The sequence below is a fragment of the Lampris incognitus genome, chromosome 10, assembly GCF_029633865.1.
Source record: "Lampris incognitus isolate fLamInc1 chromosome 10, fLamInc1.hap2, whole genome shotgun sequence".
Lineage (NCBI taxonomy): Eukaryota > Metazoa > Chordata > Actinopteri > Lampriformes > Lampridae > Lampris > Lampris incognitus.
The window spans coordinates 15098078-15125772 of record NC_079220.1 but is presented as its reverse complement, the minus strand read 5'-3'; the positions used below and the strand labels follow the sequence as shown (position 1 = coordinate 15125772).

The 27695-nt window shown below is 42.1% G+C and overlaps 1 protein-coding gene across 1 annotated transcript; it reads right to left on the bottom strand.

Moving 5' to 3' along the window:
• sp100.1 (SP110 nuclear antigen, tandem duplicate 1) lies at positions 1–26971 on the bottom strand. Its single transcript, XM_056288344.1, has 18 exons — positions 26889–26971; positions 25063–25224; positions 21381–21555; positions 19752–19997; positions 15503–15622; positions 14124–14254; positions 13900–13947; positions 13729–13777; positions 12516–12626; positions 12119–12262; positions 11797–11936; positions 11145–11213; positions 4485–4621; positions 4238–4355; positions 3870–3944; positions 3547–3690; positions 3259–3397; positions 1–3112 (listed from the first exon to the last, which is right to left on the bottom strand). Exons 1-17 carry the CDS (start codon positions 26898–26900, stop codon positions 3302–3304), a joined length of 1977 nt encoding a protein of 658 aa, XP_056144319.1. The 5' UTR covers positions 26901–26971; the 3' UTR covers positions 1–3112; positions 3259–3301.
• Between the last annotated feature and the right edge of the window lie 724 nt (positions 26972–27695).

Here is a 27695-nt window from a genome sequence, read left to right as displayed (position 1 = left end):
TCAATTATATGAAAAATTCATTAAGTTTATTTCTGTTTTACTGACTGCAAAACAAACCAAAAGGAAAAAAATCAAAGACATTAGATTATGCATTGTTTATGTATGTATCATCGACGCAAATTGCTTGCAAATCTATCTGCCATCTGTGCTACCACGTGGACATACACACAAACATGAACACAACATAAGAGTTTACATGTTAATGTTATGTAAGTGGGACTCTACATTATAAGGGGTCCTATTTATAAAACCAGCCTGAAAATACACACCTTCCGTCACATTGTTTCTTTTCATCAATTTAAACGGCATCATTTATACAAAGTAAGACAGAACAACAGTGCTAAACAGCCAAAACAGTCTATCACATTTGGTTAAAATAATTTGGAACATTAATATAGGCTGCAGTTATGCAGTGCAATTTCTGCTTACAAATACTTGCAATACATTTTCTTCCACAAACTCCGTCTTACAGAATAGAGCCAAATAGATTGCTATAGCAACTTTAATTCTTTTATTAATTTGCCAAACCCACTTAATGTAATTCAAGGCCACCGAGCAGGCATTAGGTGGAGGGCAGGTCATCAGCGGACCTCTTCATGGTCCACACAACACATTTTCTCACACAGACTCCAAGCACGAATAAGTATTTGTAAAAGTGACTCAGTGGCTAATGCTACTATGTTACAGCCAGGCTACTATACTAGAGGTGGAGGGAGATTTAAAAGAAAATTAAAACCCATGGTAAGAACCACATTTTTCACATATGATGCTTATTTATTCTAATGAGTTAGTTCAGCAGCAGTGCTGCTGGATCTATCAATGGGCAATCTGGGCACATGCCCAGGGGCCCCTGAGTGCAAAAGGGCCCTCTGCGACAGGAGTACATTATTATTATTTTTTTATGTTGGGCTCCACAGAAATATGTGGGTCAGAATGAAATATAAGTTGTTTCCAAGAAAATTAAGTCTCATAATTGTTTTATTGGTGAGATAGCTGGGCAAGTGTTGACTGGTGAGCAAGCGGCAATGCACTGTATAGGTTGGCTAGTGGTCAAGGAGGGTGGGCATAGAGAGCTGGCGGCTTACATTGCACAGATTCAAGATCAGTTTTTCTCAAGCCAAGTCAAGGTTAAAAGAAAGGAAAGGAAGTGAAAGGAGTGGTCACAATAAAAAATGTCCTGCTACTAAACAGCTTTTTAAAAAAATAAGCTAAACAAAACGAAGAAGAGGGCATTCCGACGGAGGGTGTTGAGCTAGCTAGCAGTAGATAGCCTGGAAGCGTCTGTCGGTTACAGCAATGCACAGCTGGATTTTGAGGACTTGATCAGAGTTTGCAAAGAAAAAGTCAAGAAATAAGAACTTATAAAGGTAATAGCATTTGATTATGCTGTCTGTCCCCTGGGCAGTATTATCTGTCATGGTTGTGTGTCACTGTATATTTGTGGATGAGTTTATTTGATATGCTGCTTGCATAATGTGCATTGCATCACGGTGATGTAATGCTGCTATATTGTGTTGGGAGTCAGTTTGTCGAGTTCATTATACGTTGGCTTTTGCAGTTGTGTGTGAAGTTGCCTAGCTCACTTAGTGAGCTTTATTTTGAAACCTGCATTCAGCTGTGCAGTGTCCTTACCTTAGGATGACATTGTAGTCAGTTCCTAGTAAGTCACGTTACTATGTATCAGTAATAACTGGTGTGCTGTCTGCTTGGGTGGTTTTCAGTGAACACAAACATTGCCATAGTCCAGAGTCACACACTGCCTTGGGATGATTTAATCCATTGTTTCCTTGTCTTGTGGTTTGTGAGTGAAATGTCAGTACTTGGTCTATTGGACTCAAGGCATACCTGCTCAGCTGGACTGGTTATTCAGCTTTTGACCAATAGGTGCGTGATTATGGTCTGGTGGATTTGACATGCCAGCTTGACTGGAAGCTCAAAATAATTACGGTGGGGTTTAATGTTTAATGGCTGCGGTGGGTGGTGTGGGGTTGGCATGGTCAAGTCAAGTCAAGTCAAGTCAAGTCAATTTTATTTGTATAGCCTATCATCACAAATTACAAATTTGCCTCAGAGGGCTTTCGAGCAATATAACATCCTGTCCTTAGACCCTCACATCAGATAAGGCACAACTCCCTAAAAAACCTTTAATGGGGGGAAAAATAGGAAGAAACCTCAGGGAGAGCAACAGAGGAGGGACCTCTCTGCCAAGACGGACAGACGTGCAATGGATATTGTATGTACAGAATAAAACACAATTTACAGAATACAACATTGAAAGAGGAAACCAGGATTATAATAGAATTATAAAATATATGAAGAATATGATGAAGAGGACACCAAGCAGTGTCCAAGCAGTGTGTGTGTGTGTGTGTGTGTGTGTGTGTGTGTAAGGCAGGCAGGGGTGTTTAAGTTTTGTTTCTGTTTTGCAGGATAATATACAGCTTTGGATATCATCTTAAAAACCATTAGGCTGTAAGTAAAATTACCCTAAGAAGCAAATATAAAACATGAATAATTAACAAACCAGATCCTTGATTGGGAGACAGGCATGAGCGCAAATCTATGAACACTGGGATGGCATCCAGCACGTTACCTGTGCCCCTGTCCATAGGGTTAGTGGTTGTATCAGGAAGGGCATCCGATGTAAAATTTTGCCAAATCAGTAGTACATGGGGATCGCCGGGTCGAATCCCCGTGTTACCTCCGGCTTGGTCTACAGACACAGTTGGCCGTGTCTGCGGGTGGGAAGCCGGATGTGGTTATGTGTCCTGGTCGCTGCACTAGCGTCTCATCTGGTCGGTGGGGGTGCCTGTTCGGGAGGGGAGGGGGAGCTGGGGGGAATAGCGTGACCCTCCCACGCGCTACGTCTCTCTGGCGAAGCTCCTCACCGTCAGGTGAAAAGAAGCGGCTGGCAACTCTGAAGGGTGGGGTAATTGGCCGGATACAATTGGGGAGAAAAATGGAGGGGAGAAATCCCCCCCCCAAAAAAAGCTCCATATGGGATCGGCTGAGGCCTGGGTTAACAACGACCGCCGCTGGTGCTGTGTCCTCACAGGGTACCAATCGAAACTATAGAAACCACTGTGGTGACCCCCGAGAAATGGGCAACAAGCTGAAAGAAGAAGAAGATCATTGATTGGAAAAATTTTGAAACTTCTACCTTCATCTTTTAAAACGCTCACACTTTTACATTTATACTTAAGAGGTTGGGTTTTTTTTCTCCATAAATGGGAAGGATGCAATTTAGAAACAACATACTTTTCCATTATTTGACAAATTTCAGAAGACAGACTGGTCATCTTTACTCGCTCTCCTGTTGGATGCAGAACACGCTGTTAAACTCTCTCTCAAATAACTCCTTCAGCTTGACCCCCATGGCGCTGAATTCTTCATTGTCCTGCATGAGCAGATAAAATCACAACAGTGACGCCTTAAGAGCTTTTCCACTTTCAAACAGGGGATCATTTTCAGGATGCACAAGTCTCCGACCGCCGTTACTCTCGAACCCACACATTATCTCGCAGTTTGAATCACACTGTGTCTCACCCTGTTGAAATCGATGCAGTTGGTAAAGATGAGCTGGACGTCAGACGCAAACTGTCCAACTGTCTGGTAGCTTTTCTCATGGAGCTTCTCCGCTACCTTTTCCAACCACATAGGAGTCCTGATGTGGTCAGCGTAGCCCCTTACCTGGTTTGCAGACAATGACACGCTCGCTAAGAACCCTGCATGTTGTCCATCTATACTTCCAACACAACACCTGCACTGACATCTGCACAGCTGACTCAACTCACAATGAATTTAGAAATGTTTGTACTATTTCTGGGAGGAAACAGATGTGAACAAGTATGAAAAAAAGAGAAACTTACAGTGAGTGTTGGGTTTGTAGCAAAGATCTGATCCTCATCTGCGTTGTATAGGGACAGAAGGAGATACTGGCATTCCTTTTTTTGTTGGGAAAAGAAATGGATGCTTAGATGGAAGACAGTGCTTGGGAAAATGCACGTATGACTGATGATGACGAGTGGTTATGTGCATGTCACGAGCTTGTCAGACAGAAAGATGCGGGTACAAAGATGTGCAGAGGAATGGACAAACGAGTAAATAGGCAGCTATATACTGTAGACAGCCAGAGAGACAGGTGAACAGAACGACAGCCATGTGCAGTGGGGTGGTAAGACAGGTAGCTCGAGATGAAGATATCGGGAGAGACAGAAAACAGACACAGTGTCTTTACCAGCAAGTGCGCTGATACTTCGCGTGACAGGGCTGTGTGTTTGGTCCTCTGGTCTGCATTACGCCACCCTTGACTGGTTTTGAATATACAGAATGTACAGATCCATTCTTGCTTAGACCTACACACACACACACACACACACACACACACACACACAGAGTTTGCCAGTGGACAATGTCAAATCAAAAACATGTTTCTCCATTCTGTATATCTAAAAAAAAAAGGTCTTGATCTTCTCAAAGCTCACTGTTTCACAGTATCATCAATGTTGGGGAGGTGACATCTCTGATGAAAGGAGCGGGGGCACCGGTCACACTCCACCAGGACATCCACTCCGCCGTCACGCCTGCAGATGAAACAGTCGTCATCATTCCTCTGATCCTCCTGCCAATACAAACAACAGAGACAATTAGATTCAGTAGTGGCGTGATCAGTTCGCCTTGTAGATAGATGCTTCCACATCTACTGGGCACCTCCTCTAGCCTTTCTGCTCTGAGAGGAGGGGATGGAAGCTTTTTCTGTCCTTCCCCCTTTTTCTCCCCAGTTATATACAGCCAATTACCCCACTCTTCCAAGCCATCCCGGTTGCTGCATCACCCCATCTGCCGATCCGGGGAAGGCTGCAGACTACCACATGCTTCCTCCCATACATGCGGAGTCACCGCTTCTTTTCACCTGACAGTGAGGAGTTTCGCCAGGGAGACGTAGCGCATGGGAGGATCACGCTATTCCCCCCCAGTTCCCCCTCCCCCCTGAACAGGCGCCCCGACCGACTAGAGGAGGCGCTAGTGCAGTGACCAGGACACATACCCCCCCCCCCCCCCCACAGACATGGCTAATTGTGTCTGTAGGGACGCCCGACCAAGCCGGAGGTAACAGGGGGGTTCAAACCGGCGATCCCTGTGTTGGTAGACAATGAAATAGACCGCCACGCCACCCGGACGCCCCTGGAAACATTTTTTAGGAATGACTCTCTGCTCAGATCACAGAGGGTACACAGAAATTCGTGTAGGATGTAATGTGAGTTTTATGGCAATTACACCTACACAACACTCCTGTGCAACATGTGATGGGTATTACGTTGCACTGGCAATGCTAATGATGAATAGATGCAGGAAAAATAAAATCAAATTTCACACTCCTCTGTTAGTAGGGAAGAAAAGGAGGCAAACACATGCCGTCAAAGAAGATGCCCACCCATTATATTTTTTTCAGGTCACTTAATGGAAACAACTGTGATTCTTAACATTATCCCTCCACACACACTACCAGTCAGAAGTTTTAGAAAACCTCAAAAAAAAATTTAATTGACATTTACACAGTCTAATGTCTCAATGTACTCTGAAATTAAAGCATAGAACAAGCAAACAATTGGAGATAAAAAGAAATGATGATATCATTTTGTAGCCACCTTTTACAGATAAAACAGCCGAACACACTCGTGGCATTCCTTCTACAATGAAAAGCAAATATTATTTCAGAAAGTTCTTCCCAACACTGTTGCAGAAGGTCCCACAAATGTGTTGCACTTGTAGGTTGTTTTGCTTCGCCTTTCTGTCCAGTTCATCCCAAACCAGCTCAATGGGGCTTAAGTCTGGAGACTGTGCTGGCCATTCTATGATTTGAAGTGTACCATCTTGTTCTTTTCTTCTAAAGTTCTGATGCCGCCTGGAGGTATGTTTTGGGTTGTTATCTTGCTGTAGGATGAACCCCTAACCAACTATGTGTAGACTATCGGGTAATGCATGGCGCTGCAAAATGCTGCGGTATCCTTTTTGGTTCAGGGTGCCAGTTACTCTGTGCAAGTTGCCAACTTTGGAGCCAGCAAAATAATCCCAGACCATCACGCTTCCTCCTCCATGTCTGACAGCTGGTGTCCCACACTGACGAACCATCTTTTCGACTACTCAACTGCATACAAAAACCCCGTGTGATGAACCAAATCAAAAATGGACCTATGAATCAAATTTTCAAATTTTAATTCATAGGTCCAAAAGACCTTCTGGTGGTGCTTCATGGCCCTGGCAAGCCTGTCAAAACCCATCTCTAAAACATCGGCAAAATCTTGCAAGAAAGCATCCATCAACAACATCACTGGTGGACAATACGTGAATCGGCATCTTTAAATGGCATTTTCAACAGCAGCAGCATGTAGCGTTGTTATTCACATTTTCTAATACAATGTACCCTATTTCAATGTAGCCCCCCAAAGGCAGCGTCAAACCAGGAGGTCATGGTTGTAGTTTTCACACTGAGGGATTGTGAATTTTTCAGAAAGTTCTGTATTATGGCTGCTAATAGAGTGTTATCCCTATAGCACATACGTATAACCACTGATGAGCCAAAACATTATGACCATCTTCTTAATACGCTGTTGGTTCTCCGTGTGCACCAAAACAGTGCCAACCCACGGAGGCATGGACTCTGCAAGACCTCTGAAGATGTCTTGTGGTATCTGTCACCAAAACATTAGCAGCAGATTTTTCAAGTCCTGGAAGTTGGGAGGTGGAGGCACTGTGGCTCGGACTTGTCGGTCCAGCATATCCTACAGATGCTCAATTGGATTGAAATCTGAAGAATTTGGGGGTCAGGGCAGCACCTTGAACTATTAATGTTCCTCAAACCATTCCCAAACAATGTGTGCAGCGTGGCAGCGTGGGATCCTGCTGAAAGAGGCCACTGCCATCAGGGAATATCATGGCCATGAACAGGTGTACCTGGTCTGAAACCATGTTTAGGTAGGTGGCAGTGTCAAACTGATGTCCACATGAATGGCTGGACCCAGGGTTTCCCAGCAGAACATTGCCCAGAGCATCACACCCCCTCCACATGCTTGTCATCTTCCCACAATGCACCCTGGTGCCATCACTTTCCCAGGTAAACGGCGCACACATACATGGCAATCCACATGATCTAAAAGAAAAAAGGACTCATTGGTCCAGGCCACCTTTTTTCACTGCTCCAAGGTCCAGTTCCGAAGCTCATATGCCCATTTGTAGGTGCTTTTGACGGTGGACTGGGGTCATCATGGTCATTCTGACCGGTCTGCAGCTACACAGCCCCATCTTAAACAGCAGGGTGCAATGCACTGTGTTGTGACACATTCCTCCCGTAACCATCCATCCATCCATCCATTATCGCAACCACTTATCCTGCTCTCAGGGTTGTGGGGATGCTGGAGCCTATCCCAGCAGTCATTGGGCAGGAGGTGGGGAGACACCCTGGACAGGCCGCCAGGCCATCTCAGGGCTGACACAAGCACGTATACGGTGTCGAGATTTTTTTTGGGGGGGGGGGTTCCCCCCCTTTTTTTTCTTCCCCTATTGCATTTGGCTGGTTGCCCCACCTTTCCGAGCCATCCCAGTTGCTGCTCCACCCCCTCTGCCAATCCGGGGAGCGCTGCAGACTACCACATTCTTGATTCTTGATTCCAAGTTGACCACCGAGTAGACGTACTATGTTCGGCTCGCATTAAAATCGGAGGGACCTGCTAACTGCTATCTCGACGGTTTTCATCTTGTTTAATAACACACAGCAATTAGGCACAAGATGGGACCAAAGAAGGCAAGTACAATTACAGAGGAGGAAGCTGAAGACATAAAGAAATCTCTAAACTTTATGTCGGAAGAGATCGCAAAAATCCTTAAACAACAGAAACTGATAATGGACTTGATAGGAGAAATAAAGGACCTGAGAAGACAAAATGATGACAAAGATGAAAAAATAACCATACTGGAGGGCCATGTGGCAGACCTGGAACAATACTCCAGGATGAATGATCTGATTACTAGCGGCTTGGAAATCCAGCCTCGGTCCTACGCCAGGGCTGCAGTGAAGGATTCAGAGCCCACCGAGCCTGGCCTGGTCTCCCTCGAGTAGCAAGTGATCACCTTCTTCAACAGTTGGCAGTCGCGCTTATTGAGACTGCACCTCCTGGCTTCAAATTCATTCATACCAGCAGATCTGATAAGAAAGGCGATGGAATAGCTGCTGTCTTCTCTGATTCCTATAGCTGCAAGGAAATCCCCCTCGGGAAATTCACATCTTTTGAATACCTTGCTCTTACTATACATTGTACTGCTACGATTTTAATAATTACTCTCTATCGGCCACCAAAATCTAAACATGGCTTTCTTGATGAATTTTTGGAGTTACTGTCTATGGTTTCCACTGATTATGATTGTTTCATCATCCTGGGTGATTTTAATGTTCATGTTGACAATCAAACAGAGCCCGATGCTAGAAACCTAATTAGCTTACTGGAGGCATTTGCTCTCACTCAGCATGTTTCCGGACCCACCGACAATAAGGGGCATACTCTAGACTTAGTCATATCAAAAGGACTTAATATTAATGTACCCTTCATGGATGTTGCCATCTCTGATCACTGTTGTATATTTCTTTATGTGTCTGCTCTTCCTGTACAACAGAAGAGCACTCGACTGATCAAAAATGTTTCTTTGATAATGACACAATTGAAACCTTTCAGAAAACTGTAAATGAGTTGTTGCCGTTCATGTTATCACAAACTGAGGATCTTGTGAACGACTTCAACTCAAAAATACAAAATATCTTTGACAACACTGCACCTGTTAAAACTAAAAACATAGAAAAACAAAAAGCCCCCTGGAGAAATGGAGTGGTTGTTAGGCAGCTTAAGAGTAACTGTCGCCAAGCAGAACAACAGTGGAGAAAGACTAAACTTCAGGTTCACCATGAAATTTACAAGGATAGACTGAACAAGTACAGCAAAAAATTAAACAGGCCAGACAGTCTTTTTTCTATAAAATCATTAATGAAAATATTAACAATAGTAAAGTGCTTTTCTCTACTATTGACCGACTTATTAATCCACCATCTCCAAACCCATCAGAGATGCTGTCCACTGAAAAATATGAGCAATTCGCTACATTCTTCAATAACAAATTTATTGCCATTAGACAGAACAGTAGTGCCTCAAGATCCAGTAATGAACCTACCCCCCAGTTCTCCAGAAATATCACTGGCGCCATGTCTCACTTTGACACTCTAGACCTTAAAAGTCTAGACAATATTGTTAGGCAGCTCAGGTCGTCCACCTGCTGCTTGGATCCTCTCCCTACCAAATCTTTTAAAAATGTTTTTAATTGCTTAGCATATGACGTTTTAGAAATTATTAACTACTCTCTTCAGGCAGGTATATTTCCTGCAGCAGTTAAGACAGCTGTCGTTAAACCACTTCTGAAGAAGAAGAATCTTGATGCGACAGTTATTGCCAACTACAGGCCCATCTCCAACTTACCATTCCTCAGCAAAATCCTTGAAAAAACAGTTTATTCTCAAGTTAATGACTATTTGATGTCTAACGACCTTCTGGGCATTTGTCAGTCGGGTTTTCGATCTCACCATAGCATAGAAACAGCACTTATCAAAGTTGTGAACGATCTGCATATGAACACATTCTAATAAATGTTCTGTTCTTGTGCTCCTGGATCTCAGTGCTGCCTTCAACACTGTTGATCATGATATTTTGCTAGAGAGATTAGAAAAATGGGTCGGCCTTTCTGGCCTGGTTCTCAACTGGTTTAGAACATACCTTCAGGACAGGCAGTTCTTTATGTCTATTGGATACTTTTCCTCAGACAAAGTGGGTATAATGTGTGGGGTACCCCAAGGTTTGATTCTTGGACCACTGCTATTCAATCTCTATATGCTCCCACTTGCACATGTTATACAGAAACACAAAATAAATTACCATAATTATGCAGATGATTCAGAACTGTACATATCCCTATCTTCTGATGACCTAGCTCCGCGACGTTCCCTAATTCAGTGTATTGACGATATTACTCTATGGATGTCAGATAACTTTTTACAACTGAACAAAGACAAGACAGAAATACTTATTTTTGTTGCAAAGACTCAGAGACAGAGAATTGCAGCTCATCTCAGCTCTCTGTCTCTGGAGTGCAAAGGTGACGCTAGAGATCTTGGTGTAATCATACACAGTGATCTGAATTTTAGGAGCCACATCAATCATCTTACATCATCAGCCTCCTATCATCTTAAAAACATTCCAAAACTAAGGGGCTTTCTATCAATATCAGACTGTGAGAAATTAATCCATTCATTTATAACAAGTAGACTACTGCAACGGACAATTCACTGGCCTGCCAAAATCAGTTGTGCGCCAACTACAGTTAATTCAAAATGCGGCAGCACGTGTTCTCACCAGAACTAATAAGTATGAACAGATTACACCTGTTCTTAGATCTCTGCATTGGCTCCCCGTTAAAACTAGAATTGATTTAAAAAAAAATGTAATTGTATACAAAGCGCTAAATGACCTTGCACCACGCTATATAAAAGACATGTTAATTCCTTATAAACCAGCACGAACTCTCCGGTCCAATGGCAGTGGTCTTTTAACCATCCCTCGTGCTAGGTCTAGAGCAGGGGAAGCTGCATTTTCTATTTACACCCCAAGTAGATGGAACGCCCTGCCTGAGGACCTGAGAGAGTCCCCCACACTGGACACATTTAAAAGCAGGTTAAAAACCCTATTTTTTTAAAACAGCCTACAGCTAAATTCATAGTGTGTGTGAGTGTTTTATAAATTTTGCTATTTTTATATATTCTGCTATGTTGTTACTTTTAATTAATCAGTGTTTATGGCACTTTATTTATTTTACTAACTCAAGTTTTAAACTTGTTTGTACTTTCATCAAATTTGCCTGTACTTTTATTTATTTATTTATTGTTTGGGGGGGGGGTTTATTGATTTCATTGTTTTATTGTGTGAAGCACTTTGTGTTAGATTTGTTTGTATAAAAAGTGCTATGCAAATAAAATCTGATTGATTGATTGATTGATTGATTGATTGATTGATTGATTGATTGATTGATTGATTTGATACATGCAGACTGACCTGGACTTTAGGATCTTGACTGCACAGTTTGCACTTGCAAAGCATCGAGTGGATTTGCAAGACTTTTGCCTGAAATAGAGGGATAAACAGTTGGTTTCGTTACATTTTTAACAGTCAAATGGTTAAAATGACCACTAAAAAAATAAATATATTCAGTGTTGATATTTTTCTGTGACCCCTCTCAGACTCTTTATGTTGCGTGTGTGTGCTTGCTTTGTGGCTGCAATACATTCAGACCACATAAAAAAATGTGGACCAAATGTCCTCATTAGGATAGTTAAACATGTACACACACACACACACACACATACACAGAGTGGAAATAATTGACAGTAGTACAAAACCCGGTAACACTATTTTAGGGGGTCGGAAATTACCGAGTAATTTCCTAGTAATAAGGTGGTAGTTTTTACAGGTAATTTTACAGCTAACCCTAACCCAAATTAAAAGGTAATTTCAACCTTATTTCTAAGAAATTACGTGATAATTACCACCTTATTACTAGGAAATTACAGGTAATTTCCGACCCCCTCCGACCCCCCTAAAATAAATTGTAACCCAAAAGACAAACTAGTGAATTAATAATGACCACACCCTTATGAACTTCTGTGCGCACAAGCACACACAGACACACACAGTGTACTTCTAGTACCTCAATCAACACATTGAGAGGTTTCCCCTCCCACTGGATGTCCCTCTTCCAGGAAGGGTCTGACTCCGATGATCCCTCTCTCACAAACTCCTCTGGGTTCATCCAGCTGGCCTCTGTACGAACACTCTTCCCACGTGTCCCTGGTGAGGAAAACACAGTTCCTTGAGTTTACTGTTATTTCATATTGTTCTATGTTGTTAACAACTTTTAATATTACCAATGTGTGATGATGAAAAGTTGTGGATTTGCTGAGGAGTAAATTGGATGATCTACCCTATAAATAATATGTATTCCACTTAACAGTACAGCCACACAGACACACCTGATGCAAATCGAGTTTTGTGTAATATCCCAGCTTTGGCACCACATGTAACATTAAACACTGTTTTGCCACGACTGACATGGCTGCTGCCTGGAATCGGCTCGGTCTCCTCCTCCTCCCCCTTCTCTTCCTCTACTTCTTCATCTATAATGGAAATACAAAGCCATTGACCTTTACACATTAAGAGCGGGGGCGAGGGAGGCAACCTTTTCACTGTTGTCATAACTGCCGACTGCTGAAGCGACAGAATCAAAAATGTATCAAGGAGGTAAAACTGAATTACATTCACTATCATGTCATTAATATCTTTCATTATTACCTTTCATTATTCTCTTTCATTAACATTAATATGCTTATCAAAGCACCGGTGTTAAGTACAATTTTCATATTTTCAAACCTGAGTGTGTGCTCTCTCCAGTAGAGTCTTTCTCTCTTGTTGAAGCCTGCTCCTCACTGTCCCGGCCATTTTCCTCATCTTCATCCTCATCCTCATCTTCATCCTCACCGCCTGGCAATGAAACAGTGGCAAAGATGTGTATTGTTTTCACCTTGCTGTCTGAGCCAGGAACTCAATTAATTACAACTTTATCAATTAATTACTACTTCATTAATTCCCGTGGGGAAATTGTTTCTCTGCATTTAACCCATCCCAGCTGTGTAGCTAGGAGCAGTGGGCAGCCGCCATGCAGCGCCCGAGGACCAACTCCTTATTTGTCTTGCCATGCCTCAGTCAGGGGCACAGACAGGAGTATTAACCCCAACATGTGTCTTTTTGATGGTGGGAGGAAACCAGTGCACCCGGAGAAAACCCACCGCAGACACAGGGAGAACATGCAAACCCCACACAGAGGATGACCTGGGATGATCCCCCCAAGGTTGGACAACCCCGGGGTTCGAACCCAGGACCCTCTTGCTGTGAGGCGACAGCACTAATCACTGGGCCACCGTGCTGCTGTTATGTTATTGTGAATGCAAGATTAAATTGAACTGAACTGTTCCCTCTACAAGTGCCGACTTTGAGAATTTATTTTGCTGTAAGAAATAAGGCTCAAACTAAGTAAGCAGCTAGCATGCAGAAACTCAGTGCCTCCCTGTCTTGATTATAACAAAAAGGTGAAAATAATGCTTACACATTACAATACAGTTTCTCACCAAATAAACACCCAGACATGCTGTTAAATAACAGACCAGAGTCTACAAATACAAAATACACAGACTTTGCACATTAACACGGCCGAATGGGTTTCCATGTTAACTGTTCGAATAGATTTAATAATTTAAGCGCATGCCAGGCTAACCACATGCATAAAAATCGGTTGTCACTCAACAAGTCAAACAGACTGACGAATGGATGATGTTGCTGACTAAGTGAATTATCACTTCTACCTCTAATCAGCAATCGTAGGATTCATTCATGCTCGTTAGAGGCCAGGTTAGGGTGGAACACTAATTCTTTGTCATGGTCTATGGACCCGCCTGAATTAGCCTTGGCCACCCGCTGTATAAAACTCTAGTTCCGCCACTGGATGGATCTTCTACATTTCATGAAACAAAAGTGCCTGTAGCAACAAGAACTAATAAACAGTTAAAAAGAATTAATCACCACAGACCTGTAACGGAGCCCTCTGTTTGGCTAGAGGGAAATAAGGATCTAATGGCCTAGCAAGAGACAAAAACAAAAAGGAAGAAGGGATTATTTTGAATTATCCAAAAAAAAAAAAAAAAAAAAAAAACAACCCTGTAACACTTGAACTTTTCTTTCCTTACGGATTTTCTTTTACCTTTCTCCTTTTCCTGTGGTTGTAGCCTGCACATTCCAGGTGTCCGAGCTTCGACATGTTCAGGAAAGGAATAAAAAGCAAACACACACACACACACACACACACACACACACACACACACACACACACACACAGAAAACTTAACAAAATTATCTGACAAGTTACTACATACCGAAAATGAGAACGAAGGAATTTATTTCAAATAAAGTGGTTGTAAATAAAACCTTTATGAGTTGTCCCAAGGGCGTGCCCGCACAGTGAATGCTTCGCTTCCAGTTCTTCCAGTTCTTGCCGGCAAACTCTTCGAATTCCCATGGAGTGAACCATGTTCTTTTAGCCTGGATGCATTTCTCTCCTGGAAAAATTGATGCGACGCTGAATTAACACAACTTCGGTGACCATGAAAAGCAAAGGTAATGATGATGATGATGATGATAGTCATGATGATGACCAAAGCACTTGACTACTATCAGTCGTCAGTGATGTAAATGTGATTGATCTTACTGAGTCGAACATAGTCAACTCATCTGTTTTTTTGTTCTTTTTTGTGGGTATCCTTCTTTGCAATTTATTAATATATTATATTATATATTATTTATATTATATTAGAGCATATTAGAGGGACAGCTCAGGTTGGACAGTTTGGAGACAAAGCAAGAGAGGCAAGATTGAGATGGCTTGGACATGTGTGGAGGAGAGATGCTGGGTATATTGGGAGAAGGATAATGAATATGGAGCTGCCAGGGAAGAGGAAAAGAGGAGGTTTATGGATGTGGTGAGGGAGGACATGCAGGTGGCTGGTGTGACAGAGGAAGATGCAGAGGACAGGAAGAGATGGAAACGGATGATCCACTGTGACGACCCCTAACGGGAGCAGCCAAAATTAGTAGTAGTAGTAGTAGTAGTAGTAGTAGTAGTAGTAGTAGATTCTTCTTTACAGTTTACCAAAGTCTTACTGAGTAATTTATAAAACTGGTAAACCTGGTTGCAGGAATGTTGTTATGGTGAACTACTAACTTGTAATTGCTTTAGTATTGAAAATCTTCCCCCAAGCCCCAAAGGGGGGGGGGGGGGGACAACAACAAAACCCTTTTTGTTGATTGCTGAACAAGTCCCATAGACTAGCATTCATCTAATGCATGTTTTATATTTACGCTATGTTAATTCAAAATCAATTATTTTGATTTTGTTGGTTATACACAAATGAAAAATATAAGATGTCACATTTCTATAAGCCATCTACAATTGTGTGCTTACATCTTCAAGTGACATGAAACGTAGCCAACTAAAACAGCGTGTCACTTCCTCCACCGCCAATGGGTGGACATTCCCTTATGCAGCTTTAACAGGAAATACAATAAAACTGTCGGCTCTCTGCAAAGACTAAGTTTCACTCAATAGTGACTGTTGCAAGTGTTTTGAATTACTAACATTTTTGACTAGTTTTAAGGGCCTGTGGATCATGAAACTCAACACGCAAGTGATCATGTTCACATTGAATTTAAGTCAGGAAGAGAAAACCATCAAACATCAGCTTCATGAAATTATTCATTCTTAGCGATATCAGATATGTTGATTTTCAAGTCATCTTGTGTCCTCCTACCTTTAGCCAGTCTTTCTCTGACCAGAAAACCCTGCTGATCGCCACAATTCACCGGCAGCTGGGTCTTATAGATCGGCCAGGTCCAGATTTCTTGCTTCTCTCCCTTCTTCATTGGAGAACCTCCAAGATAAAATACAGATGATCAGGACCAGTATATGCCAGGCATTATTTGACTCAAGTTCCAAAGTGTTCTGGGGGCTGGTTACAGCGGTTGCATGCAAGTCCTCAAGTCTAGTTGCCATGTAAGTAAGTCAAAATTTACACCACAGTAAATAAAAACAGGCTGCACCAGTCCAGTTAGTTATCACTAAATAGTTACACATGCCAACTCAGAGGCATTACCATATTGTATGTGTGACTGCAAGCAAGGTCACAACCAAACAAAAACTCAGCAGGTCCATAGCATAAAAGCAACAATACAATAAAAAAAAACATTTAGGCCTACATGACACCCCTACACTCCACGAGCACACACACACACACACACACACACACACACACACACACACACACACACACACACACACACACACACACACACACACACACATGTGAGGCATCCACACACACAGTCAGTTCATAACAGATACAAGCTGTCTCGCCAGTGCTTCTGAAGTCTGGATGTGAACCGATAGCAGCTTTTCATAGGGCTGGTTAGAGCCTCTATTTTGCTGTTCTCCAACACATCCAGGCAACACATAAAATTATACATTAGCCATCTTACAAGTACATCATCACATGTAGGCACATCTGAGGACACAAACAACTGACTGGCACTATGCCATCTGGGGACATGGAGCAACAAGCTCATAGCCTCATTGTAAGCTACTCTGAGCCTGTGCGTACTTCTCTTCCTGTAAGAAGACCAGAGATGAGCTGTATACAGAGGTGTTACATAAGCTCTAAACAATGAACACTTGGCATCAACAGAGCACATAGAGAACTTCCGGAGCAGCTTATTAGCCTGGGCATAGATTTTACAGCATTGTCGGTATATACATCCGTCAGATAATCAGAGAGGACAATTCCAAGATATTTTATTTCCTTGCATGTATCGAGAGGACTGTCTGATAACTGAAACACAGGAAAATGTGATTTCCTGTCCTCTTTAGTTCTGACAATCATGACATTACTTTTTTTGGCGCTATATTTAATGTCATGTTCTTCGCCATACTGCGAGCAAACCTTCAGTAGCTGCTGAAGTCCAGCACTATATGGGCTAACTAAAACTAAATCATCAGCATACATGAGGTGATTGACGACAGAGCCAACCACAAGACAGCCCGTGTTACACCCATTCAGCTGTCTCGACAGGTCATCCATATACACGCTGAACAAAAAAGGAGACAAAATTCCACCTTGGCGAACCCCATTGCCTACATGGAATGGGGCAGACACATCATTGTCCCGTTTAACCTGAAACGTCTGATGAGCACACCAGAAGACAAAAATTCTGACTATATAATTTGGAACACCTCTAGCCGGCAATTTCATAAATAATTTCTCATGGTTAACCCTGTCAAATGCCTTGGAAGCATCAATAAAACACAGAAATACAGTAGAATTTTTGCTTCTATATTTGGCCACCATCTCCTTTAGAGCATAAATGCATAAATCAGTGCCGTGTTTTCTTTTAAATCCAAACTGATTGTCAGTCGTGAGAACATACATTTCCAAACTAGTTAGGAGAATTCTTTCCAGCACTTTCAACAGAACAATGGCAGGGGCAATAGGTCTACAATTGTCCATGCTATTGAGTTTGCCAGCCTTGTGTTTAAGGACAGGGACTAACAGTACAGACATCACAGAATCAGGAAGAACCCCGTGAACCATAAGACCAGCGAAACACATGGCAAGCATTGGGCAGAACCTAAGACTGGCACTGGCATACGTTAGGTGTTCTGCAGTAATGCAGTCCATACCACAAGTCTTTTTATTAGTTGACTGGTTATCGCAGTTGCCTGTGGTCCGGGCTACACGGTTTCGATTCCCAGCTGAGGCGGATTCCTGGCTGCCCCCTGAATTCGCTACAATATATGGGCAGCACGGTGGCGCAGTGGTTAGTGCTGTCGCCTCACAGCAAGAAGGTCTGAACCTCGGGGTTGTCCAACCCTGGGGGTCATCCCAGGTCGTCCTCTGTGTGGAGTTTGCATATTCTCCCCGTGTCTGCGGTGGGTTTTCTCCGGGTGCTCCGGTTTCCCCCACCATCAAAAAGACATGCATGTTAGGTTTAATACTCCTGTCTGTGCCCTTGACGAGGCATGGCAAGACAAACTAGGAGTTGGTCCCTGGGCGCTGAACAGCGGCTGCCCACTGCTCCTAGCTACACAGCTAGGATGGGTTAAATGCAGAGCATAATTTCCCTACGGGGATCAATAAAGTATCTCAAAATCAAAAAACAAAAACAAAGACATGGCCCACTTAGAGCTTTTCAAATGAATATTATCGTAAAATGGAGAAACTATTCACCATCATGGGTTTTACATAATCGGCTATGTTCCCTGGACGTATACAATGAATAGGGATGCACCAATATCACGTCTTCATTGGCCATACCGACTGGGAGTACTGGGTGACACAGAGTACTAATGTGATCCATTACTTTTGCTGAACAGTGCAGCCTTAAACTATTACTTTGGGGCCAGTGGGCAAAATAATTGAGACAATCAGTTTTTTCATCGTTGAAGAAATACAAGTTTCCATGTGCCAAAAAAATGCCATAAATGAAGCCACTTTACTTATATTCATGACATGGTACTGGTGGCTTTTAGTATCCAATTTTAGTTTTGAGTAAAATCTCAGATACTGATATTCCGTTTTAGCCTAGTGTCTGGCCGATATCCACCACCGGTACTGTCCTCCGCATCACTGGAGCAGTGTAATGGCAAAACTTTGCTAATGTGATTCGTAAGATAATGCAAATGTCATGATTCAATACATTATGACACTGCAAATACAGAAACACAGCAATATATATATATATATATATATATAAATATATATGTACAGTGAGTCAAGTCAATTCTTTATGAGACAGTCTCATAAAGAATTTACTTGACTCACTGGATTATTTTGCTCCTTATTTGTTGAGCACTTTCCCTACTGTTGAGTGTTTCTTTTAACAAAGTTACACACACACACACACACACACACACACACACACACACACACATATATATATAATCCAGTTAGTCAAGTAAATTCTCTATTTACTTGACTAACTGGATTATTTTGCTCATTCGTTGAGCACTATCCCTACCGTTGAGTGTTTCTTTTAACAAAGTGAGATATATATATAACTGTTGAACCACATTAACAGTTGATGAGTGCGCGACGCACGAAACAGGCCTGTACTGCAATGTATTAAACTTTTTTCCTGTATCAGTATACACACACACACACACACACACACACACACACACACACACACACACACACACACACACACACACGTATATATACATACATATATACATACATATATATGTATATATTTTGTGATATATTGAGCTACTACAAATACTGCAATTTATAGCCATATTTAAGTTTATATTTAAGAAAACATCAAAATAGGTATAGATTTTGAGTAATCAGAGCCATAGCTAGTATGGCTCTGGAAACATCTGCTGTTGTGGTTTTGTGTAGCCCTGTTACAATACTACACCTGCCACCCAGTGGTCGGGGGTGTAAACAACACAATGAAGTAGTGGCGCTGCCCCGTCACTTTATGTGTAATCTTACGAATCAATGCATTTCTTTCTGAAAATTGAAACTAATTTCAAGGTAGTATCATGATACTCAAATATATCGATCCTTTATAACAACCCTTATTCACATATGTTGACAGTTTTTGATTGGTTAGCAGCTGTGGCGTTTGCCTAGTACACGCTTACACATTCAGGTTTTACTAGCTATGAAATTCCCTAGGTTTGAGCTGTGCAACGTAAATTGCTTGTTTTAAAAATCACTAGTTAACTCTGACACCTTCATAAGGACTTGACACAAACTTAGTAACAAATTCCCCAATAACTGGTGCGTCCCTGTAATCATTCCCGTTTTTGCTAAGCAGGTAAACCTCCGTGATTCATTTTACTGTAAATGAGAAACTGCTACCATATTTGCAGCATATGACAAACTCCTGTGCAAAGTATAATGTGCAACAGTGCTCTTGACATACATATTCAAGTTTACAAGACGGAAAATCTAACCAGAGAAGAGGACAGTGTAACAGCTGGCAGAGCAAACTTACTGAAGACTGGCTTCCGGGCCCTCTTCTTATTCCCTCTGGTCATTTGTGAGGTTGGGTTTAGCTCCCCCTCCTCCTCCTCCTCCTCCTCCTCGCCGCAAACACGCCCAGTTCTCGGGGTTTTCCCTTTCCTCGTCGTCTGTCGCTTGTCCTGCTGATCCTCGTCTGTAGGGGGCTTTTTCCTCTTCCTGTCATTTGTGTCTTCCTTTTCTACCCCGCTGGGTAATGTTTTGAAAAATGGGAAGGACCCTGCGGTTGAACAGACAGAACACATGTTTGATACCAGATACACACCAACAGCTGCCCGAATATTAAAGCAATTGTTGAATAGTATGTCAGACACATACTTGAAGTGGATCTGTTATACAGTACTAATGTAACCGGTTATTTTCTTGCCCGGTGCGGGATTCGATACGGGGTGTACTGCACCACAAGGCGACATCACTAACCGCTCGGCTAAAGGGTCAGACACGTTGGCTACGGACTAACGTGTCTTATTAGTAGTTTATACTAACATTTCTGTTTTGCATGTAAGATTATTGGGACTTTTTCTTGCATACCACCACTTCTCACAAGTTCCTGGTATATGTAGTACCTTGACTACATGAAACAAGCACACACACAGGATTTGTTTACTTGTATATTGATGAAAACTTCGGGAGCACAACACAGCACAGCCATCTCGGCAGGCATTCATTTAACCATCAGAATTACATCCGGGGGGAGGTCCTAGGTAGTCATCGGTAAACCAATTTACTGCTACTGCCACCTAGTGGACATACCGGTAAGTGGATCTGGTTTATTACACAAGTTAATACACACACACACACACACACACACACACACACACACACACACACACACACACACACACACACACACATACACACACACACCGTTCGGCTAACAAAGTTTCTCCACAGGGATCAACAATACTAATAACGATGAAACCAAAGTAGGCATGTGCCAAACAGGACCTCCAACTAGTGTAATGTGATTCAACACGACTCATTCTATGAGTCATGTTGAATCACAGTGTACTTCTCTCAATGACTCACTTTCTGCCCAAAAGTCGCTATGCTGTTGTTATCCACTGGAATTAGTTTCTGAGAACCCTCGCTGAATGTAAAACAAAGGACTTCATTATCCAGAGTGCATCATGTTGTACAGTCGCAGAGGATCGCGTACTGCAGCCCTTTATTTATGTACCACTGAAAATGTAATTTTGCTTTTGTATAAATATTTTTTTCTTTGATTGTTATTTTTATTCCAATGTTTTTATATGTGGTATGTAAAGCTGTACTAGATGAAGTATGTGAAATTGCTGGTAGATGGAAAAAAGCTTGACATAAGATACTGAGAAAAAAGTGATACTGCATCACACACCCAGTGACTTAGAGCCAAATTCATGGCACTATCAGAAGGATGTGTATTCCAATAACAAATGTATTGACATAAAACATAAAGATGAAGGAAATATAGCACTTGGTTCTGAATTGTACACATGATTTAGGGTAGTATAAATATAGAGTGCTAATGTCTGTTGTGGTGCACAGGGGGATGAGAGAGAGAGAAAAAAAAGAGAGGGAGAGAGAGAGAGATAGAGATAGAGAGAGAGATGACTGAACTGACCGTCTATGAGAGAGTTGCGCAGCAGTTTCAGATCCGGGTATTGGTTCAGGATGATGTCCTGGAAGATGCAGAGCCAAAACCTTCTGATGTGTTTTGGTCTTTCTTTCTCCAGCCAGTCCAGCGAATCATACATGCCATTTTTTATGTTCTCTTTACTCTTCATACGAATTATCCTCTGCAAATGTGCAAAAAACCCAAGTTATTGGTGTCTCTATGCATGCTCAACAATAATAATAATAATAATCCAGGTAAGAAAATCAAAGAAGGTTGAATCAGTTCATCTGGACACAACGTTTATTAACTTAGATTGCTCATCTAAGTGACCTCTTCAGGCTGAAGAAGTTTAGACTTTGACCAAGTTATTGATCACCTTACAGCACTGGGCAATCAGATGATGAAATCACAAAGTCAGAAGAACAAAAAAAACTGGCTCATATGGTATTGCCTCTTCAGGCTGCTGGTATGTTATCAACTGACTAGTTGTATCAATGATTTAGTATTAAAATCCATATGCTCTAACATAGCCTAGATTACAGTGGATTATCCAAAAAGCACAGTAATGAAAATTTGCTGATTCCTTGAGGTAGATTAAAATGTATGACAAGAAACTAGTAATGTAGATGAATATGTTGGCCTAAAATTGGCTAATGACAAAAAAGTTAATGTAAGATAAGATATTCTTAAAAAACCCAATAGGTACTTCGACATCACTTTTTTTTTCAAATATGAGAGATGAAGAGAATGGGAGACATATTCCCAGAAGGAAAATAATATTCTTATTGGACTAAACAAAATACAGCCTATGTTAAAGCTGAAGACCCCGTAAAGGACCATACTGGTGTTTTTACAAGTTTTTAGTCTGTTTACTTCAAGTGGCATACACTTTACATCAATCCCATCCATTCTACAATGCATATAATTTTTAGGGGGGGGTTGTTTTGAATGAGTTTGCCATTCCTACCAGGCAACCAGTGGTTTTCATTTATTTCAGTGCTGAATGAAACTCAACTAGCAGAGAGTTGAAACATGTCTGAGATTGTTAATCCATCACAGCGAACCTTTAGTCAACTATATTATTTCTCAGTTTTTTGTTATTTATGTTATCGTTGTGGGGGAAAAGCAGTTAACAGGATTGTCTTGATGCATGCTCAATAATCCAGGTAAGAAAATCAAAGAAGGTTGAATCAGTTCATCTGGACACAACGTTTACTGACATACGTTTCATCACTCATCTAAGTGACCTCTTCAGTCCTCTTCAGTTTGTGATGAACCATGTCACAAACCTTGTATCCAGATGAACCAATTCACCTTCTTTGACAGTTAACAAGATTAAATTAATTGACTGATTGATTTATTGATTGATTAACTGATTTAGGATTGATTTACCTGGATTATTGAGCATACATAAAGACATTAAAACCACTGACAGGTAAGTGAATAACAATGATTATCTCGTTACAATGGCAGCTGTCAAGAGGTGGGCTATATCCTGCAGCAAGTGAACAGTCAGTTCTTTAAGTTGGTGTGTTGGAAGCAGAGTGTAAGGATCTGAGCCACTTTGACAAGGGCCAAATTGTGACGACTAGACGACTGGATCAGAGCATCTCCAAAACGGCAGGTCTCGTGGGGTGTTTCCGGCATGCAGTGGTCAGCACGAGGGCTGCACAATATATCGAACATGTACCCTCATCGCGACATCAACATGCGCGATATACGTATGGCAAAAGACTGCTTGAACTGCGATAAATGGTATATGCACATGGCACGCATTCACACGCTGCATACTACTAGGAGTTTGTGTTGACTTTGGTGCCCCCTTCTGGAAAAAAGGCGGTAGTGTCACTTGGCCGATTCCGCCTAGGTAACAACAAAATATAATGTTCATTCATTCATTCATTCATTAATTCATTATCCAATCCGCTTACCCCAATGGGGTCGCGGGGATGCTGGAGCCTATCCCTGCAGTCATTGGGCGGCATGTAAAAAATAAAATTCTAACATTAGTTACTTACTCTGCAAAACTGGTAGGACATCCGTTTTAAATTGAGACTGTGATGTAATCATTTTTAATATAAACTCCTAGTAGCTGCTATATTTAAATAGGCCTAGACGTCCTGTTAAAGTGATGACGAAACTGTATTGCCATGCAACCAAGTTGGTGGTATTTGTTTATTGTCAATACAGCGGCTGTAGCCAGGTGCATTTTTTCTTTTCAATAAAACCATGTTGCTGAAATGGAAATAATGCTTTTTATTTTTCTATTCAGTGTGCACAGGCTGCTCATTGTCTGGGGTTTGTGTTAGCAGCAATCCTAAAGCAGAAAGACAAGAAAAATGTATACTTAAATATTTTCTTATTTATCGCGAGTCATATTGTCATCGCAATATTCAACAATGTTATTGCATATGGCATGTTTTCTTATATCGTGCAGCCCTAGTCAGTACCAACCAAAAGTGGTCCAAGGAAGGACAACCAGTGAACCGGTGACAGGGTCATGGGTGCCCAAGGCGCCCGTCTGGTCCGATCCCACACAAAAGCTACTGTAAAGTTAATGCTACCTATGATTGACAGGCGTCAGAACACACAGTGCATCGCAGTTTGCTGTGTATGGGGCTGCGTAGCTGCAGGCTGGTCAGAGTACTACCGAGAGCACCCACAATGGGCACGTGAGTGTCAGAACTGGACCATGGAGCAATGGAAGAAGGTGGCCTGGTCTGATGAATCACGTTTTCTTTTACATCATGTGGACGGCCGGGTGGATCATTTACCTGGGGAAGAGATGGCAGCAGGATGCACCGTGGGTAGAAGGCAATCCGGTGCAGGCAGTGTGTGATGCTCTGGTCAATGTTCTGCTGGGACACCTTGGGTCCCGGCATTCATGTGGATGTTACTTTGACACATCCCACCTACTTAAACATTGTTGCAGACCAGGTACACCCCTTCATGGCAACAGTATTCCCTGATGGCAGTGGCCTTTCAGCAGCGCCTTGCCACACTACACACATTGTTCAGGAATGGTTGGAGGAACATGACAAAGAGTTCAAGGTGTTGCCCTGGCCTCCAGATTCCCCAGCTCTCAATCCGATCCAGCATCTGTGGGATGGGCTGGAAAAACATGTCCGATCCATGGAGCCCCCACTTCGCAACTTACAGGACTTAAAGGATCTGCTGCTAACGTCTTGGTGCCATGTACACCTGTATTGGGGCAGGAGGCAAACCCATCTGCCTCAACTGGAAAGCACTTTGGGCCAACTCCTGTTGTTTTAAAGGTGCTATGTAAATAAAAGCGACTTGACACCTTCAGAGGTCTTGTGGAGTCCATGCCTGGACGGGTCAGAGCTGTTTTGACGTCACGAGGGGGACCTACACCAATATTAGGCAGCTGGTTTTAATGTTTTGGGTGATCGGTGTATGTAATATCACCGGATGGTCCTTCAACTATTTCCTACAGTAAGTCGCTTTAAGATATTTTAAGATATCAAAGACATCGGAAGCTTCTGAAATTTGATGCTTTTTTTTATATCCTCACTTTTGTTTGCAATTTGATATCAAGAGTTTAAATTCTGGTATCAACATTTTCATATCACGTCATGTTGTTCATTTTCGACCATCTGGTAAGTGTTTGGTGTGTAAACCTGGATTATATGTTAGATGGCTTGTAGTCGTATAGTAGTTTCCTCACCTTGTAACGATCCTCCGTGATGAGGTCATGGTCCCTGAGCTGACGGAGAAACGTGCACGGCTTCTCCATACAGGACAACTCCGTCTTCTTGCAGTGGAAAAACTGCTGCAGCTCAGTGTCGTCCAGCCACTCCAGATCCATGAGCGCAGACACCGCCCCTCTCTGCACACACGACCAGCAAAAAAAGAAAAATAAACGCACTCGGGTCGAGACACCAGTTAAGTTAAACGCACCTCTCTCCGTGTGGTACCCGCGTTTGTTTGACAGGGGGGGGGGGCAATGTGTCCGCGCGCCTCTTCAGCACATAGCCTAAATCATGCTCCAATTCTGAGTGAAAACATCCGAACAGAAAGGCACCCGGTCGAATAGAAACCAACAAGAAAGAGACGCTATGGCGGATATCCCGCCACAATATCGGGGTGAGGTTTTTCTCCTTCTCGCGGAAGTGTCGTGGTACCGCAGTCCGGTGACGAACCGAAAACGAAACACAACTACAGAAGACCCTGTAGAGTGTTATTCTCTGTATTAGCATGTAATAATCTCTGTGTGTATTATTTGTATGTATTATGATTAGTCAATACCTCCAGCATGTATTTTGTATGCATGAACATTTTGTAAGTTCAATGTGTGTGAATACAGGTTCTTTTAGAAAAAAAGTCTACGTAGACATTCTCTCGGAAACTTTCTGACGTACGACGCTGCCCGTCCCAGACTAAAGTCTAACCACGACCTAACCTGAACTCTGGCGTTTTGGGGAGAAGCGACGTTTCTAGTGCAAGTAATGTGATGTTCTTGTGTGTAATGCAAATAGGCAGACTAGCTTATTAAAAGAGCGCGGAACTTCACTGGAGAGAAGCTCAGGGTCAATGCATCCCGCCCTACTGTGAACTACCTACTGGCTGACTGACTGATTTCGCGGGTTCCGGCTCCCGTAATGTATGACTGCAGATGACGGCAGTGTCGTAAACATGACAACTAATAGGCTAGAAGTTACTGGTGAACTAATAAACACTATATATAGTAGTTAAAAGCCATTTATAACACAGAAATATGAGTACTCTCAAGTTATGAAGTATGTAGTAACTACTGAGTAAAATGGCTGTGAATGTTCTCATTCAGCCAGGTCATGGTTATCCAAAGGAGTTGAATCAAGTGCAACTGGACTTGGTATATATCCGTGAAAACGTTTCGCCTCTCATCCAAGAGGCTTCCTCAGTTCGCGCCTTTCTGACTAGACCAAGCTAGTCTGACTGGCTGGTGATGAGACTCAGAATTTATCCTCTAGGAGTCGTTGTCAGAGCTATTGATATGCGTGGCTCTTTGTGATCCGATGTTTACCAACGCCCGTCGCTAACTGTACTGCTACACCCAATGTGACTCTTGTCCTATATTAGGTTTTACAGCCAGCTAAACTCTCCCTTGCATCATATCCTCCAAGAAACAGACCCGTGTTGTATATGCACGGGATTTAACAACAAGGAAGTGTGAAACTGAAAATAAACATACAGAAAAGCATACATCAGTATACAATACAAAATAGCTTACTCAATCTAGAGTTACAGTTAGGATAACTAATCCTCTATTTTTCAGGAAACAAAGGTAAGTATAAAACTAACATTTTCTTTGCAGGAATAAAATTTAAGTTGTAACTAATCAGGTATAACACTGAACACTGTATTTACGCTAGCATCAAACGTAGAGCCTGTGGATGCCATCATTAAAATGTGCTGTCATACATGTTACCAAAATTATACAAACTGTAGCAAATACGTAAAAAATACTTCAAAATAAAGATTCTAGCAATGATGGATAATAGCTTTACTTACATATATTGTCATTTAAAGGGGTAGGAACTAGGTGATGGCTAATGATGGAGCATGAATATTGCTGTGTTGTCACACAATTTTCTCGTCACAAGAAAAGGAAGAGGGGGAAAAGGATGTAGCTTAAACCGCGGTACTTATCTATGCCACTAGAGGGCAAAATACTCAAGATAATGGACGATGCCCCTAGTGGCAGGGAGGCTCTAAAAATAAAGGAAACCGTTCCATTACACTAACAGAGCCATAGATATGCATGGCTCTTTTGTGTACCGATGTGGCGCGGCCATAACATCGGTACACAAAAGAGCCATGCATATCTATGGCTCTGTTAGCGACGGGCGTTGGTAAACATCGGATCACAGAGAGCCACGCATATCAATAGCTCTGACAACGACTCCTAGAGGATAAATTCTGAGTCTCATCACCAGCCAGTCAGACTAGCTTGGTCTAGTCAGAAAGGCACGAACTGAGGAAGCCTCTTGGATGAGAGGCGAAACGTCTTCACGGATGTATACCAAGTCCAGTTGCACTTGATTCAACTCCTTTGGATTACTGAGTAAAATGAAACAGTCCTGATATTTTGTACGGTCATTGTTTTAATAAATGCTCTCATGACAATGATATATGCCTGTAGTACCGATATGTAGCACCGCTATGGGGTAAAATGTAAATCTGCTTTCTACTTTGATTTTCCTCCCCGCTTTTTGATGATCTAAGGCAAACTTACACAATCTGTAATTGACACAACAAACAATCTTGGCTACGATATGATTACCATGTAGCAAAGATACTACCCCCATTATTACTACT